The sequence below is a fragment of the Embiotoca jacksoni genome, unplaced genomic scaffold (assembly GCF_022577435.1).
Source record: "Embiotoca jacksoni isolate LCO1_2020_lvr unplaced genomic scaffold, fEmbJac1.0.p SCAF_8, whole genome shotgun sequence".
NCBI lineage: Eukaryota > Metazoa > Chordata > Actinopteri > Embiotocidae > Embiotoca > Embiotoca jacksoni.
In genome coordinates, this window is record NW_027185436.1 from 8,664,087 (window position 1) to 8,684,754 (window position 20,668).

Genomic DNA, 20,668 nt, shown 5'->3' on the forward strand with positions numbered 1-20,668 from the left:
CTTAAGAGCTGCACAGGTAGTGACAGTCAAAGGATAAAAGACAGTGAGGGAAGAAAGACAAATGATCAAGTCCTTTGGATTAATAGTGCTGGTGAGAAAAAAAATAAAAAAATAAGGCAAAGGTGGGAAGTGAAAATGGGTGTAGAATCCCAAATAGTCTCTTCGCAGTATATAAGCAACTCAAGCGACCAGTTGCCAGAAGTACATTTATTCCCGAGCAATTAGGACAAATGGGTCGATGCCGGCCACTGTTGACTTTGTTTTCTTGTCCTTTCTGAGGAAAAAAGCAGTTTATAGGAAACTTATTGTAGTAGTTGTCAGTCTGTAGAAAAATGTAGCAGATTTATATGCTTTACAGAGTTTATAGTTACTGTGCAGCACTATTGGTAAACAGCTACATCTGTAACCATTAAAAAAAAAAAAAAAAAAAAAAAAAAAAGTCTCCCACTTGGTTATTACTGCAGCATTTACTAACTTCCCTCAGAGCAGAGTCCAGACCTTGTACTATTATAGAGACAACCCAATGATTCATCAATTCCCATAGCAAGCACTGGTGAGAGTGGGGAGGACAAACTTCCCATTTAATAGGAAGGAACCTCTGACAGACGCAGACTCAGAGGTGAGTGGCCATCTGCCCTCACTGGTTGGGGTGAGAGGAGAGCAGACAAGAGGAAAAAAAACAAAAAACTTTTTTTTTTTTATTAGGTGGACTTTGTCACATGGCCACATGGCAGCAAAAAAAAGGTAAGAGTTTGACTATTTCGAATAACGCAGGTTGTTTCAATTTAAGAGAAGACAGGACCAAGTGGTTGTACCGAAGGGATTTAAATAAACAATCTAAATTTGGCATAACTAATTTCCAACCTCTAAAATTGAAACCAAAACAAGAGATCTAATTGAATTTTCTTATCTACAAAGTAACATCACAAAATCAGTGCAAATAAATCAAGCGTGTCTAACGAGCACTTAATTTTGTAAAAACAATTATGGTCGCCACATAAGGTATTCTAATGACTTTTTGTCTAGTTCCACCATGAGCCCGAAATTTGTTTTAAAGAGAAATATTTTGACACCCATCGGGTGAAATGTTTTTAAAAACACACTTTTAATAACTTTGGTTTACGCCTTCATTTTTCTTCATAAGGTTTATATTTTCAGTTTGTGTTATATTTTTAATGATGACCAATTGTGTGCAAAATTATACTAGCTAAATAGCTGCATGTTGGGGAGCCTTATCTTGTTTCTATAGCAGTTGTAAGTTCATTTTCTCACTTTGCTCACTCCCATTCCACTTGTTCCAACTCGCACATTTACTTCTCCATGTTTATTATCCTGTTATTTAACCAACAGTTTCTCTCTTTTACCAAGTCTCACCCAAACTGCTTGTACATCAGGTATGCTGCACTCTCTAAAACATGAATGTACACCCTTTTCTTACCATCATATTTCTGTCTATGTGCAGAGGCAATCCTCTTCCCTGCTCTTTCCAATATCATCAAATCCTTCATGGTGCAGCATCCAGGGTAACTTCAAGTCCATCATCTCACCAGCAGCAAAAGTCAGTTATTAAACTTTATAGATGTGCCGGGACCTGTCGGACCTGTCTGACCTGCTCGAAATAAATACACACTAGAATCAGACAGCAGATAATATGGTTTGTGAAACAATATGAAGAACTCAGTAGAATTGGTGTTTTCAGCGGTGGAAACTGATTACTGCATTTTATTGAAGGCTTTGGAAAAAAGCAACAAGTATTATTTCCCATCAAAACATAACCAAATGTGTTACCCAAAAATATATCCCTCCACTGCGTGTGGTGCTCAAAACGTAATAATTGCCGTCATTAAGCGAATATGTGTAAAGAAATCTCACACTGTCAAACTACTTAAGTGAACATAATAGTAAAAAGGAAAGGTAAGGCTGAAAGCATAAGGCTGTAATTCTGACTGCTATTCAACTCTATCACAGTGTCAAAGGAGCTAGAGTCATGATTATCTCCTTCCCAAAGAGGCTGACCAACCGCCATGAGAGCAAGAAAAAACATATTAATCCATAACTTCCATAAGAATCGTTTACAAAGGCTCACATTTTTCAGTTTCAACCCAAAGGAAACCAACATTTTTCTCTAAATTAAATTCAAATTAAAACATACAGGTAATTTTAGACCATGTTTCATGAAAACGGTCCACATGCCACTTGTATAAATGCATCTATTCTACTATTAAAGAACTTAAGTGTAAATATGCAGCCATTTAATCAATTTCCTTCATAATACAAGTTCGCCAAGCTTTAAGAAAAACTGGTTCCTCCATCAAATATAATATATCAAAGCTTAATCTTAAGGTCAAATCAGAAAGAATACCATGGCAGCAGGACATAACGTTCTCTAAGACTGATGCATTTTGCCTCCACATGGTGACTCTCAATGTCACATATTAACAGCCACTTGGGTCCAAATTGATAAAATTCATTCAAATGAAACTGTGCAGACTCCCCCCAGGGGCATGTTACATTTGCAATAAGTTTGTATGTTGTACAAGGTAGCAATGAGATGTAATAAATGGCATAAATTCAAGATAAGGGTCTTAATAGAGCTTCAACCTAATTTGCTCAATCCCGCTGTAGTGCTCCGAGGCCTTCTACCACTGTCTAAGTGTACTGATGTGAGAAGATGAAAAAAAAACCCAATGTGAAACAGTTTTTGGTTATTAAAGTGCTCCGACACACCATCAATTAGCAGCAGTATGTATATACATAGAAATGTGGATCAGCACTCTTACAAATCAGCCATTTAAAAATTGCCCATTTTACAGTCCAAAAAAAAAACAAACACATTCCCTCTAACCCAACTTAAAAAGAAAGAAAAACACATTCGAGTTTTCTCAGTAGTTACTTCAACTTGACCTCTTGGTTATGACTAAATTATATATATATATTTTTTTTTTTTAAATGGAAGAGAAATTAACATTAAGTAAAAACAAACTAAAATCAAAATCTTATCATGCAGAATATCATCCATACTTTACATACATACAAAATTACATTTCTTTTTTTCTCTTTTAAGAATATATTCTGTAAACACTGCTTTAGGTCCTTCAGGTTTGGTTCGTCCGCGTTTCTGCTACAATCTGTAACCATAGAATATAGTCCGAGGCTTCTGCTCTGGCACCGGCAGATGATTTTTGCTTTTTACTTCCCAGCTCTCCCAACATTTATACCGTCGCTCCCATTTTGTACACATTTCATGTCAACACCACAGAAAGTGAAGAAACTAGAAGAATCAAGAGGAAGCTCTGGTGTCGTAATGACTTCATGTGGGTGCTTTAAAAAATGTGGAGGTACTTTTACATTTTTAAACACCGACACGAAACCCTTCTTTATGAGAAAAAAAAAAAAAAAAAAAAAAAAAAAAAAAAAAGAAGAAGAGGATATTAAGGAAACCAGATGATAGAGAAGGGCAGAAGGGGTGTTAGCTGAGGACAGTCGACAAGGCTAGGTCTGAATATAGATAAGGCATAGCATGGGTGGGGAGGCTGGGAAGGTTTGAATTAGGAGTCCACACGTCGGGCATATCGGTAACTTTTCCAGTACATTTTCAAAAAAATGCGGGTAGAGGGTAGCATTAGGCAAACATGTTTGTGTAAAGTAGTGAAGGACAGGAGAATGGATTCAGAGGCCTTGGAGGAACTCCTGCAGCTGCCTGACGAGCTCTGTGTCCACAGTCTCCATCAGGACCCCGAAGCCCTGGTCCCCCATCAGGGCCTGCTGCGCCTTCAGCTTTTCATAGACAAACTGCTGGAGAGAAACGCTGTGCACCGGATCCTCAAGAGCCAACTGGGGTGAGACAAAGAAAATGGAGAGAGGAAAAATTGCAGTTAGAATCCCACCGGAGGAAGTGTCTCCAGGTAAGCCTTTTGGGAGAGAGACCATGGATTACAAAGATATTCAGTTTAATTACAGTAAATGAGCTGCTAATAAATCCAACACACTTTTAGACATACACTACCTTTTTTTTTTTTTAATTTTTTTTTTTAATTAAATGCCAGTGGTATTCACTCAGGCAAAAATAAATCAAGCCTTTTTTTTTTTCACTGAAAAAAAACAAAACTTTTTCATTAAATTAACTTCCTGAATAAACAAAATGTTGTAAATAACATGTATTTTTTTCAGATTCCACCTCATCATCTGAACAAATAGAGTGAGGTTAAACGTTTCAGCAGTAATTCCAAGGTTAGTTTCGTCGGCACTGTTGTAGAAAATATGTATGATGGAGTTTCCTTCTCTCTATTTCTTGCTGGTAGATTTGCTCAATATATAACATTTTGTCGTGGGATTCATGTCTGGCTTTTACATCATTGCTCTCTAAGCATTTTAGGGTGTATTTTGTAGATTTGGTCTCTCCTTACCAATGCTTTGTAGTCTGCATACCACCCAGCATCCCCAAAATCTAGCACCTTGTGTTACAACCCTAAAGTTCTTGGATCATCTTCGTGGTTGTTTAACAACTTTCCTTTGGAGAGAGAGTACATATAGCTCAGCCTACACGAGACCATTGTCTTTGCTTTCCGTGCCAGTACAGAGGCTCTTAATGTGGTTTATCAGGTGACCTAACGGTCCATGAAAGTACAAAACAAGATGTAGATGATTGATTGACTTCTTGCCATTGCACAGTATAACCAATGGAAACAGAGACAAAGTTGGGACCTATATGAACAGTATGTGACAGCAACAAACACATAAATCCATGGAGGTACTCCACTTGAGCAACAATAACATCCAGACCGAAACCTTCAATTCATTTTAAGAAAGAAACGGAATATAATTGGATTACAACCATAAAGCGAATTCACATTTTTTTTCTTAATTCTATCAATTCCTTCGTGGTGGCAGCGTAATTTCCCGCAAATATGGTTGAAAAGGGCATTCACCAAAAATGACTTCGCGCTTCTTTTGACAAGAAGGGGAGGAAAAAGCACCTCCGAAATGTTGCCATTCCTAACTTGATATTTATGTCTAACACAGAACTTGCACTGGAGAAAATGACTCAGTATATCGAGTCGCTGCCATTTATCTTACGCTGAAGAAAGCGCTGGTAAAATAATCCTTGACAATAGAGTAGAGGGGAAGGGGGGCGCAAGACAAATTTGGGTGGCTGACTGGAGCCAACACATTTTTGCAGCCAGGCACACAGTCATTTATTTTCTGTGAATTGAAGCAAGGGCAGAGGAAAACACAACAGCACCGGTAAGTTTGACAAACTGCACTTTTTGTTTTGCAAATAAATGAGGGGAATAAGGGAGCGGTGACAACCACTCCAGAAACTTTCCTGCATTTTCTTAAGTTTATAAATATAAACTTTTTTTATGTAATAAAATAACAACAAATTATTCATGTGATTTGTTTGAATGGTACATTCTGCATTGAGCAAATCGTTCGGTCAGTCAACTGACATTTGTGTCAGCAATTGTATTTGTATGTGTAATATCTGCAGATATTTTGTCTCTCACTTGAGTTTGCTTTGATTTCCCCACAGATGAATTATTGCCATTACGTGATGTTTTTTGACCGTCCTTCTCAAACCTTTTATAAGCAAGTCAGTGTGTTTCACAAACACAAACTCCTTTAGCAACACACACCTGACATGTTGTCAAGGTTGTACACTCATATTACACTCACACAGCCACAAACGAGCCCTGAAAAAAAAAAAAAAAAAAAAAAAATTCTTTGGGTCCTTTGAGAAGCAGTACCCTATATTGTAATGACATCTCTTGGTCTCAAGCCAATCACTGTAAACCATACTTGTGATGCTAATTACTTCTTTGTCATTACAGTGCAATCAATCCAGTGAAGAATGGCTGCCGGAGAGTGTCTTAATGGAAAAGTCGTCATCTAACCTGCATAATTCCCTTCAGCATGAGGGCCTGGTGGAAGTGTGTGTGGCTCTCAGTATAGGCCTGCCTCCTGTGTGTGTGTGTGTGTGTGTGTGTGTGTGTGTGTGTGTGTGTGTGTGTGTGTGTGTGTGTGTGTGTGTGTGTGTGTGTGTGTTTGGAGCCTCATATCAAGGTTAGTTATGTTTTGTTTATGACTATAATCCTCTTAAATATCTACTATCGTATGCATTTAACAAAATATTAATGATACTTGCAAAAATTCCAAAACATATCAGATTCGTTCAGTTTTATTAAGAATACAGGTAATTAAAAGTCTGTAGGTACAGCTTATAACGTCTCCGTAATGTAGTACATTATAGAGAACTGAGCACTTTATATATAGCCTGCTGAATGACCATGTACAGAATGCCAGAGAAACAAAGAGATAAGGTCTTTGCATGTTTGTGACAGTGTGTTTGCATTAATAATTGCATCTATAAATGCTTGATGAAGTCCTGTAATAACAACTCAAGATAATGGAGCAACAGATGACGAGAGAGGTAAATTGAAAGGGCCAGCAGAATGTAAACAGGATGTGATGAATAGACATGAACATAAAAACAGATTGCTTCTACATAACCACCAACAGGGTGCTGAGATAATGAACATTGTACTGAGGACATGCTGTGCTGACACTGCGCACATAACAGCACTGATGAAAACTATGTAGTGTGGACGCTATCAATAACAACAGCAAGCATGATCAATTGTCATCCCTGTGGAAAAACAGGAGAGGAAGGGATGGGAAGACAAGTGAAGAAGAAGAACAAAGGAGGCATGCCGCGGGAAGAGTTGAGGACTTGATGAAACTGAAGAAGAGGAGTTTACCAACACGGAAACGCAAATGTGACAGGAGAAGGGAGCGTCGTCACGCAAGACAGGAGTTTAACGAGAACCGACACGATGACGTGGTAGCAGAGGACACCGTAAAGAAAGTGAGGGATGAAAACAAGACGACACGCGATACGGAGAGAGTGGGCAGTCGCAACTGTACCTCACTGTTGAGGACAGAGAGGAGGACAGTGGTGAGGGGGGCGACATGAGAGGAAACGGAGAGAGACGAAGGGGGACGGATGAAATGACGGGGCCTGTGTAAAAGCCCTCATCTCTGTTGGCTTTTTGAAAAGCAAACAAAGTAAGTTTTTGTAATGTAAAAACATCGGCGCTATTCAAAATTGGCCAGTGCCAGGAAATTTAAACATTTCCTACAACAGCAAACACATTTCGCGGAAAAAAAAACAAACCCTCAAATGTGCCAATGACCAATGGTTAATGCTCTCTGAATGACAAACCCACACAAAGAGAAGCACAGAGGAACTAAAAAAAAAAACACCACAGCTGCGTGGTGCTATTGTTGCCTTTGAATATCGGGGATTAACCAGCAGCTACATTCACAGATACTCAACTCACAGAATTAACACTCGTGGGACTTTATTGTTTTAACCTTCTGACCTGTTTTCTTTTATTTCAATTCCTCTTGCAGTCAATACTTTACTATAACAGATTGTAGCAAAGGATATGAAAGGAAACTAAGTCAGGCAGGCAATTGCTAACTGGAGTTAATGATGCAGCAACGTGTACTTTTCCAGCCTTTATCTTACATCCCGTGGTGCTTCATGTCGAACGGCAAACACACAAACTACAGTGCGCGAGTGTGTGAGCACATACACTCGCTTCAGTGTGCTGTAATGAACTGTGGGGCTGCATGATGCATTGAAGTGTAAACTAAAGTCTGTATTGTGGAAGGCGATGCCGACAGCGCAGGGTTCAAGGGATTACACTGCGGGCAGATGTTAATTTCATCAGCTAATTTACGACACGCCATCTACAGCCTCGCCAACCAGACGCCTTCAGAATTTTTGACTGGACCTGTTGGCTGCTCTTAAGTGGTGAAATTGAACTCAGAACGTCATGTTGTTCAAGACGAGCGTCTCTCAGCACGTTATAGCATCGTGATTACATAACACCCAAGAAATCCTGTGCTGCCTGAAAATGCAAAAAAGCCGTCTAGTTACATGGTAACATAAAACTGCTGTGCAAAAAGTACAACAAAAAAAATGACTTTATTCAAGTTATTTATAATTATCTAAATGTTGATATTTAAAATGATTGATCACACAGAAGGTCTTCTTAACTTTGTTGCCACTCACAGCCCAACCTGTTCAATAACCTGTTCAATCCCCTTCAAGTCTAGTCCTGCTCTCTGTGATCAACCTACACTACATTTTATCACAAAGTCAGTTGTATAATGTATTTATTTTTCTACTTGTTTCTGTTGCCAGAGTGCGGAAAACAAGAAAGAAAAATCCTTGTGATTTAATTGTGGTTTAAAAGCTGTCAAATCAATCAGTTTATAGTGGCCTTGTCCTCTGATATAAATGTGTTAATAACAACAACAATGTGAACAGCTAAAGCAATATCTAAAGGTTTTTATTTGTTTCTGCTGCCAAATGTGAATCAGACATAAATACATTTAGTCATAAATACACGCAGTCGAGCTACCGGCTGCTGATCAAATCAAGTTTATCATCTGACAACATCAACATCAATACAAGTTAATGACAGCTCTTGTGTAACAGTTTGACATTTAAAGTAAATAAGAGGAGCAGTTGTTGACATCAGGGATGCCTTGAGGACAGAATACAGTTAATTATACAAAATGATAGTTTCAAACTGTAAACTTTTAAGTAACACAGTCAAGCCCATGTTGTATAGATGGGTGCTGAATCCTCAAAGGTAACGGTCAAAAATTAAAAGTGGGGCAGCAGCCTATTTAATATAGTTTAAATTGTTTATTCATGCAGTGCCCAGAGTTTTCACCCTGAAAGGCCCTAAATAACCTCCTACGCTGTAGCTCACCTGAGCTCTAATGCTACACTGCAGCCCCTTCAAATGCCGAAGCAGGGCGGCTGCAAAAAACATCTGTGCATAGTGTGAATAAACCATCTAAATGGACTGCTGTCCTACTTTAATGTTTGATTCCAGGTTAAAACATGCTTTTGATGAATGCTTTATGTTACTTACTTTTTAAAGAACCTGCACATCAGCACAGATGTTTTCATTTATCCTAGCTCAAATTGAAGTTTCGAAAACCTTATCCTGGGAATTAAGTGAGATCCTCAGACTACACGAACCAATGAGAATGATAACAGTTACATTTTTCACACCCTGGTAGAAAGATGACAAACACTCTGCACACTTTCATGCAGTCCTGAGAAGAGCTATATTCCTACAAAATAAACACAAATCTATTGTTTGGTTCTACCATGGTTATGCAAGGACTTCAAATATTATCAGTCATGGTTACCAGCAATGAAAAAACAAATGTTATTTTAGGGTTACAATAAACATTATTTGTCTAATTAAATAGGGTCACAATCTTTTTGACCCAACACCTCGATATTGATACTGCAACAATATTATAGTGATGACTATTGGTTCTTTCACAAAATACTTACACAAAGACCATTTTGAAAAATAATCACGAGTCTGTGATATGGTGTTAAAATAATATCCCGATATTTCAGGGTATTTCTGCAATATCATTGATGATATAACAAATTTAAACATATTATGGTGGTTTGTTGTACATCTGATTTTCTGAAACCAAACCACTTCCACATCACTGAAGCTGCTTCTCATTTTGGAACAAAATCCACCAAAGAGCCCCTTTCAGCCATGCTTGTTGCTGTTTTGCATAAGTTAGGCACAAAACATGTGTCTTAGGGTTGTGCATTAATCACGAACTTCTGATGATAAACAGATAATTGCCTTTGTTTTCTGTGCAAGACACTTTTGTGTTATGCATTACAAAACGTATTTTTCAAGAACAACAGTATTTTTCTACAATAATTTCTCTTGGCAGGAAGTCCTATTCAGGTATAGCCACCTCAGAACGGCAATCTGAACCAGTCTGATGATAAAGATTGGAACCAAGGGTGAAGAGAAACAATCCCATCAGGATACAAATGCTGCGTGATGAAGGTGATTTTATAAACTACGAGCATGTCTCATTTATGTCATTTGCTCAACCGCTTGATGGGAGGTAATTGTGTGAAAGATGCTTGGGTCGGGTCATTTGAGGCAAGTTGTCCATTTTGAAGATTGCAGAGTCAAAAAAAATGAAACGGCAAACTAAGCGTGTGCCTGAAAGTGAGCGGAAAAGATAAGGGCAACAGAAGGACGGGAGGAATAGAAGTGCAGTAACTTAAAGAAGGGGAAATAGTGCTCTGCCCCATTGAGAAGAGTAGTTTCAACAACAAACTGAGTGGAGTGAAAACAAGGGAGATGGAAATTTACCACGGGATCAACTGAAATGATGAAAAAAACAATTGGCTTGTGTTTATGCAGATTGTTTTTTTGGGTGGAGCACAAACCAAAACTACAGGGGGGGGAAGGAAAGATGAAACCTGAGGGAGCAAAGAAAGAAAAAAAAGAAATGGAGTGGTGATCAGAGTAAAGGATAGAGGGAGAGTGACATGCTCCCTGCTGCGGCTCACTGATAAAGAACGAATGGTCTTCATGCCTCAGAGAAAGTAGAAGATAAATTAGAGGCAGGATGAAAAGAAGAGAGACGAATGAGATCTGAAGAAAGCGGAAAGGGTTCGGTAGTTGCCTTGTGAGCAGACGAAGAAAGCCGAAAAAAAAAAGATGGAAAAGAGAAGTAGGCGAGATATGCTCAAAAGATAAAAGTGTAATTATGACGACGATGATAATAATAATAATTATGTTACGTGCTGACGGCAGTATAAGCCCGTCTGCTTTTACCCTATGCAAAATAAAATAAACAGGTTCTACTTGTTCCACCTGTTCTGACATTACTAAGAGGGGTTGCCAAACAATCAAAGAACAAGGATAGGAGAGAATTGTTTGTATGTGTGTATGCTAGTATTTATAGAGGCATGTGTGTAAAGTGTGGCTAATGGATATTATGCAAGAGAGTGAAAGTCCCTGTATATGTGTGGATGTGTTTAGTTGGCAGAGCTGTGCTGGCTTGGTGGGAATGGGCCTGCTAAATATCCGAGTCTGACAGCAATCCTATTACCTCTGGCTTCTTCAGCTCCAACTCCTGCAGATATCAGCTATCTACTGGTGTCCCCACATGCACTGTCCCGATTGAAGGACACCTACATACTTATACATGCAGACATATTTCAATAGCTGTTTGGAGAAATGAAATAGAAACATGTATACATGACCCTATTCTCATGGTACTTGTACTTTAAATGTAAAACAGATGACAGAGAAATCCTCCAGCCACTAATAAACCCTCCTGATACAGATCTTGAAGCAGAATTTTGTGTTTACAATGACTAAAACAAACTCATCTGGTTCGTTATTCACATGCAGCCGGAGATCAATTTCATTCCAACATTGTGCTGCCCAACACAGGCTCCTTATGCTCAATACGTGAACAGTAACTGACCAATGGGAGACTACTGAGTCTAAATTCATAAGACATACCAGATGAGATACTCATCAGCCCTCCTGCGTCCACAAATATCTTGAAAGTCAATGCAAGTAGACTCTAAACTCTGTGTCCCCTGTACAAGTAAAGTGATCATAATCTGTGTTACTAGTCGAGTTCTTCTTTATTTCTCCTTAATTAATCAAAATTACACTACGGACCATTTACCTCACGGCTCCGTTACAGAACTTTTAACTTTTTAAACATTTGCAATTCCAATTGATTTATCTACACCGACTCATTTTTAGCAGATTTCAACTTTGTGTTTCTGTGTATGTGACTCATTTTCTGAGTATTTAAGAGTGTCTGAAAGTAATGTGTTCTTCTATTTGAAAAGGACAGGTAGACAATGAGAACAAGATGTGTGTGTATGTGTGTGTGTTTTAAGCTGCATCGTGACATTTGCGATCTTAATGCCCTACTTCATCAATAAAGACCTCTTCTCTCTACAAAAACATAATGAATGCAGATCCTTCCACATATGTGCACAACCTGATACAACTAAGCAATTACGATCGATTCACGCTGAGGCATAAAAATGCTGAGCAGGTCAAGTTCATCCTTAATTTGTACCGAGACGGCAAGAAGAAAAGTTCCGAGTGACTTTGAAAGAGGGTTTATTGAAGGGGCACAGATAGCAGGGGCTGCAGTCCCAAAGACTGCTCAGATGTGATTTCATAAGAACAGTGACTCAAGTGTCATTAAGATCTATAGGAAAGACATCAGTAAATTGGGTCAGACAGTGTGGCTGACAGCACACATCTGACGCCTATGTTTTGCATCAGTGGGATATGAATGGAATAACAGAAGAGCAAGACTTCCTCAGGCGACTGAGAATGTTAATGCAGGGCGAGAACTTACCGTGTCAGCAAGGACAGTGCATTGACAATGACATAGAGTGGGATATTATAGCGCACAAACTCCTTGTTACACAGGTGAATTCACCCTGGAGAGTTCAGTGGGGCAAAAACTATAGAGGCACTGGTCTACACACTTGAGGGAAAGAAAAAAAAGTGATAATGGTCAGATGAGTCATCCTTCACCATATTCTTGACAAGTGGGGAAGTAAATCAAGAGAACGGTACAGGCCTGCTAGCTCGGCCCTACAGTGATGGGGTCCGGTACCTCTGTTATGGTGTTAGGGGCATTTTGCTGGTCAGGGCTTGGGTCCAAATGTCCCCTTAGACAGAAGGGTTACTGCTAATCAATACAAAGTGTCTCTTAGTCATCACCTCTATCTAATGATAAAATATTTCTATCCTGATGGGAGTGGCCTCTTCCATGATGAAAATATCACCATCCATAGGGCACGAGAGGTTACTGACTGGTTTGATGAGTTTGGAAATGATGTGGGTACTATAGTGTGGCCTTCGCAGTCACCAGATCTTACTCTTACCACCAGCGTAATGCTTATTACAACTTAAACATACTGTATTCTATCTAGACTTTACAAACTGTTAACATTTAACCTTTCTCCGAAAATGTATGTACGTGTAAACATTTTTTTGCTGGAAAACAACAATGTCTGCAATACTTTTGAAAAAAAAACAAAAAACAGCCTCCTGTCTTTGTGATGCATATTTCTCTCTATGTGCTCTTTTTTCCCTTGTCTCTTACAAATGTGGAAGATGGTGCTGATTGACCATTTACTCAGGATTTATAACCAATGCTATGTGCAGGACATTAAGCTGACTATAAGCAGCAACCCTTAGAGACAGGGAGCTGCCAAAAGAACACAATTTTAATTTAATCAGCAATCAGATCAATGATTCCTTGTACTGAAACACTGACGACACGACAATACAGCTGGATGGGACAGAACAAAGCTGCTAAAACCGAGCAGAATAACCACACATTTACCCAAACTTCGCAGAGAGATTAAACAATGTTTCCTTTGCTGGAAATATGAGTGCTTTAATGTGGAACCAACACATTTATTCACATTAGTGGGGACAAGTTTCACCTAAGCTGCATTGACCAAGTGGAACAAGAATGAGAGACAGAACAGTGAGCTGAGAGATAAGGTCATCCACATTCGTCAGTGTTACAACATTCAAGTGGAATAGACAGCAGGTCAGACTAATAGCCATTGTAAAACAAGGACAAGAACATAGAGACCCCACAAATTAAAATGCCTCCCTCTCCTTTTCGAAGGCTTCATTAGTTCATAGTCTCTTGATTTAGAGGGAGGATTAGAGCTTGATTGCAGTAATTTCATCAACAAATGAGGCAGCACAAATTGTAATACCCCAATTAGTATTGCACTAGAAGGCGTAAATGTGAGAGTCTGAAATGAGGGTGCATATTAGAAAACATATACATTTGAGTGGAGGAGTTTTTGTAAGCATGTACATGCATAAAAATCCATATAAATATCAAGAAATGGGGAAAAGCAGAGTCTGCATGGACCAAGGCACCCGCAGAAAGAATGGCTATGTAGGTTTGTGTAAGGCCAGTAGGAAAGAAGCTAAAGGTTGTCAATAGACCAACAAGAAACAAAACGTATGGTCTATGTTTATTGCCCTTTGACTGTTGGAGCAGGTCTCAGTCTGTCTGCGGGTCAAAAGGTTTATTTTCCAAACTTAACACTTTCCTTGAGAGAATCTTCGTTCTGCTTCGCAATGAACCTCAAAAGAAGCCTGAAATTTCCCTCACCGTGAAACAATGAGCAGCAGCAAACTTTTGTTTACCTCTATTTGCAACGCCTAGAGTGTATTTGCCAATAAAAACCATAACCACTGGACAGCGATTAACTGTGCCAACAAAGTAGAAAAAAGAAACCAGCATGGTTTTGGCTGTTGTTAATATATGAAACACTATACATAATTCTAGCAATATGGAACTCCTCTTCTTTTTTTTTTCACTCATCAGTGCAAATGTTCACAGTGCTTCGGTGGATTTGGCAAGGCAAAGGGAATTAAGGACTTTTTTCACTGGGGCTTTCATTATCAAGCTGGGTCAAACAATGATAGGCAACATCCTGTCTGAAATCTGGGGTGCCATTTGGCTGGCAATAAAAGACCAATTTCTGCATTTGTAAGATGGGACGCAGTAGTGGAAGGATGCAGTCAGCAACTTTTGCAGTTTGGAACTTTGCTTTAAGAAAGAAAGCACCAAAGGACTAGTATCCACCATACTAGGAATATTTTCACTTTGTACTGCTGTCAATATGCTATAAATGTCAAACTGAATTATTTATTTACTATGAGTTTAATAAAGTCTACTTTGATACACTTTAACAACCATTTTGGTGGCGAATTGATAATTATTTATAAATTCAAATAAATTAAACCATAATCAAGAGATTGCATCATTGCTTAATCTAGTAAACTCTTACTGCTTTTTTTTTTAATAAATATTGAAAATGAAAGCATATCCTCAAAATGTTGACTTGATACAGATGTCTCCGAAAGTGCGAACAAAGGCAAAGAAGAAGGCAGCATCCAAGCAAACAAGGCTGTAAACATATGCAAAATTTTTGGCTGCACTGTGTTTTCTTTAAGAAGTACCAGTTGGGTTTGCTTCATGTGATTTGACTTAGTGTTTGCCTTATGAAAACTTTGTTTTTATGATATTACCAAAAACGATTAGATTTCTAAGCGAGCTATTAGACCAACTTATTTTTGTTACTGTTTAAATAGAAAGAGACGGACTGACTACTGCACACACAGAATTAAGATTAGTATTCAAATAGCGCCGTTGGATAAATTCCCTTCATTTGATAACACCAGGGATATCATTTCCAAGAGAATATCTCATTGTATTTGTCAATAGCATTTTAATGAGATAGCTTAATTAAACATTACACAATGGTACAAATAGAAATTCTCTTCACAACTGATTACATTTGGATACAGCTGTTCTCTGAGAGGTAATAAAAATCCATGAGCCAGAAATGGCAAAGTCTAAACTATGGCTGAAACAATACCTCGACAAACTCCAATACCTTGATTACTAAAAGTGATACATGTAATTTTTTTTTTGGCAATAAAGCTTCATTTCTCTATATAACTATATACAGCTCACTGTGTGTAGCATAAATGATTATTACTGTCACACAATGTGCTTACTCTGTGGACATGTGAGGTGGAGAGGAGAGGAGAGGAGAGAAAATTTAGTTGAGCAGACACACCAAGAAGGAGGCAGTCGGTACTTGGGATGTGTCTGTCTGTGGGAAGATAAAACGGTGTGCACAAACTTGTGTTGGTAAGTATAACTTAAAAGGTCACATATTCTATAAATTCAGATTTCTGTCAAAAAATTCTGCTGGTAAAGCTAGCATCTAAGGCGTCCACCGAGCAGACGGTCCATCCACTGATCAATAATCAATGGCCGGACGAAGTAAGTTTGATGTGGAACGTGCAGCGCAAACAATGGTCCTCACCTCAAAGATGAAACTAAAGGAATGCGTCTTATCAACTCTGTCCAAGGTGTCAGTTTTAGAAGTTGGATGACATTTGGTGAGCCTGAGTTTACTGGGAAAGTGAGTCTCTCCTTCTCTTTGTGTGTCTGTGTGTGTACAGTGCATCCAGAAAGTATTCACAGCACGTTGCAACCTTATTCCAAAATGGATTAATGGATTGCAAATCTATTATAAATACAGAACGAAAATATAACACGTACATTAGTATTCACAGCCTTTGCTCAATACTTTGTTGAAGCACCTTTGGCAGCAATTACAGCCTCAAGTCTTTTTGAGTATGATGCTACAAGCTTGGCACCTATTTTTGGGCAGTTTCTCCCATTCTTCTTTGCAGGACCTCTCAAGCTCCATCAGGTTGGATGGGGAGCGTCGGTGCACAGCCATTTTCAGACCTCTCCAGAGATGTTTAGTTGGGTTCAAGTCTGGGCTCTGGCTGGGCCACTCAAGGACATTCACAGAGTTGTCTTGAATCCACTCCTTTGTTATCTTGGCTGTGTGCTTTGGGTCGTTGTCCTGTTGGAAGGTGAACCTTCGCCCCAATCTGAGGTCCAGAGCGCTCTGGAGCAGGTTTTCATCAAGGATGTCTCTGTACATTGCTGCATTCATCTTTCCCTCCATCCTGACTAGTCTCCCAGTTCCTGCCGCTGAAAAACATCCCCACAGCATGATGCTGCCACCACCATGCGAGTGCTGCAGAGATGGTTGTCCTTCTGGAAGGTTCTCCTCTCTTCACAGAGCAACGTTGGAGCTCTGTCAGAGTGACCATCGGGTTCTTGGTCACCTCCCTGACTGAGGCCCTTCTCCCCTGATCGCTCAGTTTGGCTGGGCGGCCAACTCTAGGAAGAGTCCTGGTGGTTCCAAACTTCTTCCATTTACGGATGATGGAGGCCACTGTGCTCATTGGGACCTTCAATGCTGCAGACATTTTTCTGTACCCTTCCCCAGATCTGTGCCTCGATGCAATCCTGTCTCGGAGGTCTACAGACAAGTCCTTGGACTTCATGGCTTGGTTTGTGCTCTGACATGCACCGTCAACTGTGGGACCTTATACAGACGGTGTGTGCCTTTCCAAATCATGTCCAATCAACTGAATTTACCACAGGTGGACTCCAATCCAAAAATTGCAAAAAAAAAAAAAACTTTTTTCATGTTATCATTATGGTAGAACTTTGAGGGGGAAAAAAATAATTTAATCCATTTTGGAATAATGATGTAACATAACAAAATGTGGAAAAAGTGAAGCGCTGTGAATACTTTCCGGATGCACTGTATGTGTGTGTGTGGGTGTGTGTGTGGGCGTGTGTGCATACAGCCATACTATTAAAATGTTTTTTTGGTATTTAAAAACACAAAAATATCTTATGGATATCAAGACTCCAAATAAAACACCAGGAATGTGTCGAATATGTATATTTGTAAGCAATATAAAACATGTAAAATGTTGATTTGGAAAACAGTTAGTTGTTAGTCCCGTTATATTTTCTTTTATCTATATTTACTATTGCTCTTTAAAAAAAAATCTAAAGTATTTCTTATCCATTTACTCGATTAATCAATATAATGCTTGATTACTAAAATAATAAATAGCTGCAGCCTTTGTGTGAACAACTTGTGCATAAGCTATAGGCTGTTTTCATGGTAAAAAAAAAAAAAGAAGAAGCTTAATCTCAGAGAGAATGTGTGCACATCTCATACGCCTGCCCAAATATTTCCAAATCTCAAGTTGTAACACAGAACGAGAAATATCTTAAACAAATTTGAATGGTTTTATGAATGAGAATCAAGAGGAAACCACATTAAAATAAGATAAGGTAGAGGATGTTGCTGCTTTGATCTTTGAAATGTATTGTAAGTGCAGCATACTTTGAAAGGACACTGTGCACCATACTTTGTTCAGTGAGAGCTGTTAGATACACTATTGAAATCCACTGGTCTCTCTTACTGCTCTAAAAAAAACTGAATAAACTGTCAACTGAAAGTAGCATTAAAATTGAGCAACTGACTCACTCAAAATCATTTTTTTTTGTGTTCAGTATCATAACTACAAAGTTCTGATTTTCAGTTCAGTTCAATCCCAAATGATAAAAATGATCTTAACTAGAACATGCAATACTCCCCGAGGTGTGATGAGTAATCTACAAAGTTAAGCTAAAGGTTTTGGTTGCCTGCAAGGTATCCAAAGGGAATTGGCTCCACTGAAACAGACACTTTGTGCTCTGTGAGCTTTCTGTTTGACAGCATCTCTAGTGCTGTAGTGCTTCTGCCATTTTTAATCTTGTAGCTCAATACTAAAATATTTCTATTAATAGGAATGTTTTATTAATCAATGCCAGCTTCACAAATAATGATTTTCTCAACAACAGTAGGACTACAATGCATGCTTAAAATCCCTCATTTGAAAATACTATTGTACTGTAGATCTTCAGTGTTCATTGAGCAGCTCAACAATCTTTAATACGTGGCTGGTACGGCAACATTAATTATATGCCAATACTGATAATTTGTAAAATACTCAAAACATCTACACCAGTCCCACACAAGGTGGCATTATAGGCCACTAACATCCTAACTCACTGTGGTGTTGCCAGTTTTGGCTGCCTTCTGGTGATCCAAAATAGTGCAATTGCTGCTGGATGGGAATATAGTGAAATTTATGATGATTTAAACAAATTACATATATAGACTACACTATGCTATAGGGATGCTAACTTTTCCATGTTTATGTAGACTTCCACTAAATTCTGAAATATTGCTACTTAAGTAAATGGGAGGAAATTGCTCTCCTGTATAGTAGCATTATTATTTCAGGTATTCCGAGTCTCATGCTAGCTAACATACAGTGCATGAACTTTAAAATTGATGGATTTCTAGTCCAAGGAAGCCACAAACCAAATGAAGAGAAAACAGGGCAGTGCGGTAAATGAGGAAAATAAAGATTTATAGGTGCAATAGCAGCTAAAAATCAAAACAAAGTGGTCAGAGCAAAAAGAGAGAGATGAGCACACAAATTTAAATGGTTTAAATTCCTTAATGGATCTGTGTTGAATATGCTGATTGTGTCCTGCCAATCCCAACACACGTGAAGTAGAGTTTCCAAACCAAGCACCCAACATTGCAAGGTTTTGGTTCCTTTTACTGTAAAATGATTCTCTCTGATTGTGTCCTACCAGTGTGGCTCCCTTGGAAAAAAAAAACCACCAAGACCTCCACTGTATAATAACATTTGCCTCTGTCAATCAAGGTTAATCCTTTATTCAATTAATGAATCCACAAGTCACTCATCTGACAAACCCAGAATTTGAGTTAACATGGCTGAGGGTGAGAAAAGAAGGGAGCAGCTTGAATCAGACACATTTTTCAGCTCTACCAGCAAACAATCAAAATCAGAAAGATTGGTCTCCACTGTGCTGAGCCATATGGAGAATGAATAAGCTTTTCACTGGTAATTAAGATGTATCAAGATCAATTTAACAACTGAATTGTCAGAGCAAAGATCAATTGTTCTCATTACTTGAATCAGACTAATTAACTCCCCACAAATCCAAGGAGCTGACACAAGATAATATTCCACACACTTTTGGTTACATTACCTGGTCTGCACAGCTGCATCATAAACACCAAGACTGGCACAGATGTTCGGGGGCAAAAATTAGCTCAGCACTCACTGCAGTGCATACTTTACTTGTATCTTAAAATCTGGCTGCTCTTTAAAACCGCGGGGGACAGTCTTGTTAAGGCTTTATCAGTATGGCTACACAAATTACAAATGTTGAGGACTAATAGTCATCTCAAAATCCTGAAAGGTCCTGAAGATCCTCGCAGGTGTTCATTCTGTCTTGATTTGTCTATGATGGCATTACGGGTAGTCATCGGACACAGTGCTCTAATAAGAATGACTAAGAACAAGTGCAATGTACAAAACATGATGGAAATATGGCATTTATGGTCGTTTAATGTATAAATTTGAGGATTGTTTCAGTGTTCTCATGATGCCACACAGATCTGATGTTTCGATCTGTTGTTATTTTAGTCTCGTCAGAGGAGCAGAAGCTTGTGTGGACACTTCAGTCACTTGCCTCACAAAGGCCATGACACTGCAGCTAAATTGCCAGAATGGCTGTGAATCGCCTCTTGGTTACCTCCCTTATTAGTGCTGTTTTCTCATGGACACAGCTGGGGACGGCTTGATCTACAACTATACTATATTTGTTTCAGTTTTATGTCCACCCTTATTGCACTACAAAGGATACGGAGTGCTTTCAAAATGTTCCTGTATCCTGTACCTGATTGGAACTGGCCATACATTACCAGTAAAGCTGACACATAGATTTGGATTTTTTTTTTTTAATTTATTTGTTGCTTTGCAACTGATGGAAAAGGGGTTATGATCTTCAGGATACAGGGATGTCTAACCGGAAATACAAAAAAAAACAAAAAAAAAACATTTATCTAAAGATAAATCTTATACCTAGTGATTATCTGACCCACCAGGGGTGTCAGAGTGAAAAGGTGAAACACTTTAAATGATGATTTATGAATGTTATTTACACAAGTAGGAGTCAACTTTGCAAAATAAATCAAAAACAGTCTAAGAAGGATCTCTTTTATAAAGGAATAAATTAGCTACTTATGTAGGACAGAATATTAGCCTTAGTAAAACCATAGACAGACAGCGATACTGCATCTCTGAAGAACTCTTCTAGCATGCTTCCAACGTGTGTATTAAACTTTTGGTTCAAAAAGAGCAAAGCTACCATACTAAAAGAGCCCACTCCCTCTAAACTCGTGGACAAATGGCAGCAAAGCTGAGCAGCGACAGACATGAAAACTAATTTTGATAGCTCTGTA

The 20,668-nt window shown here is 38.7% G+C and overlaps 1 protein-coding gene across 1 annotated transcript in view; it reads right to left on the reverse strand.

Moving 5' to 3' along the window:
* Positions 1–1,686: 1,686 nt before the first annotated feature.
* The window catches only part of ipo11 (importin 11), a 112,203-nt gene continuing 93,221 nt past the window's right edge, over positions 1,687–20,668 (reverse strand). Inside the window, exon 30 of the mRNA XM_069178508.1 lies at positions 1,687–3,834. Coding sequence (XP_069034609.1) covers positions 3,670–3,834 — 165 coding nt within the window. The 3' untranslated portion in view covers positions 1,687–3,669. The remainder of the gene's footprint in view (positions 3,835–20,668) is intronic.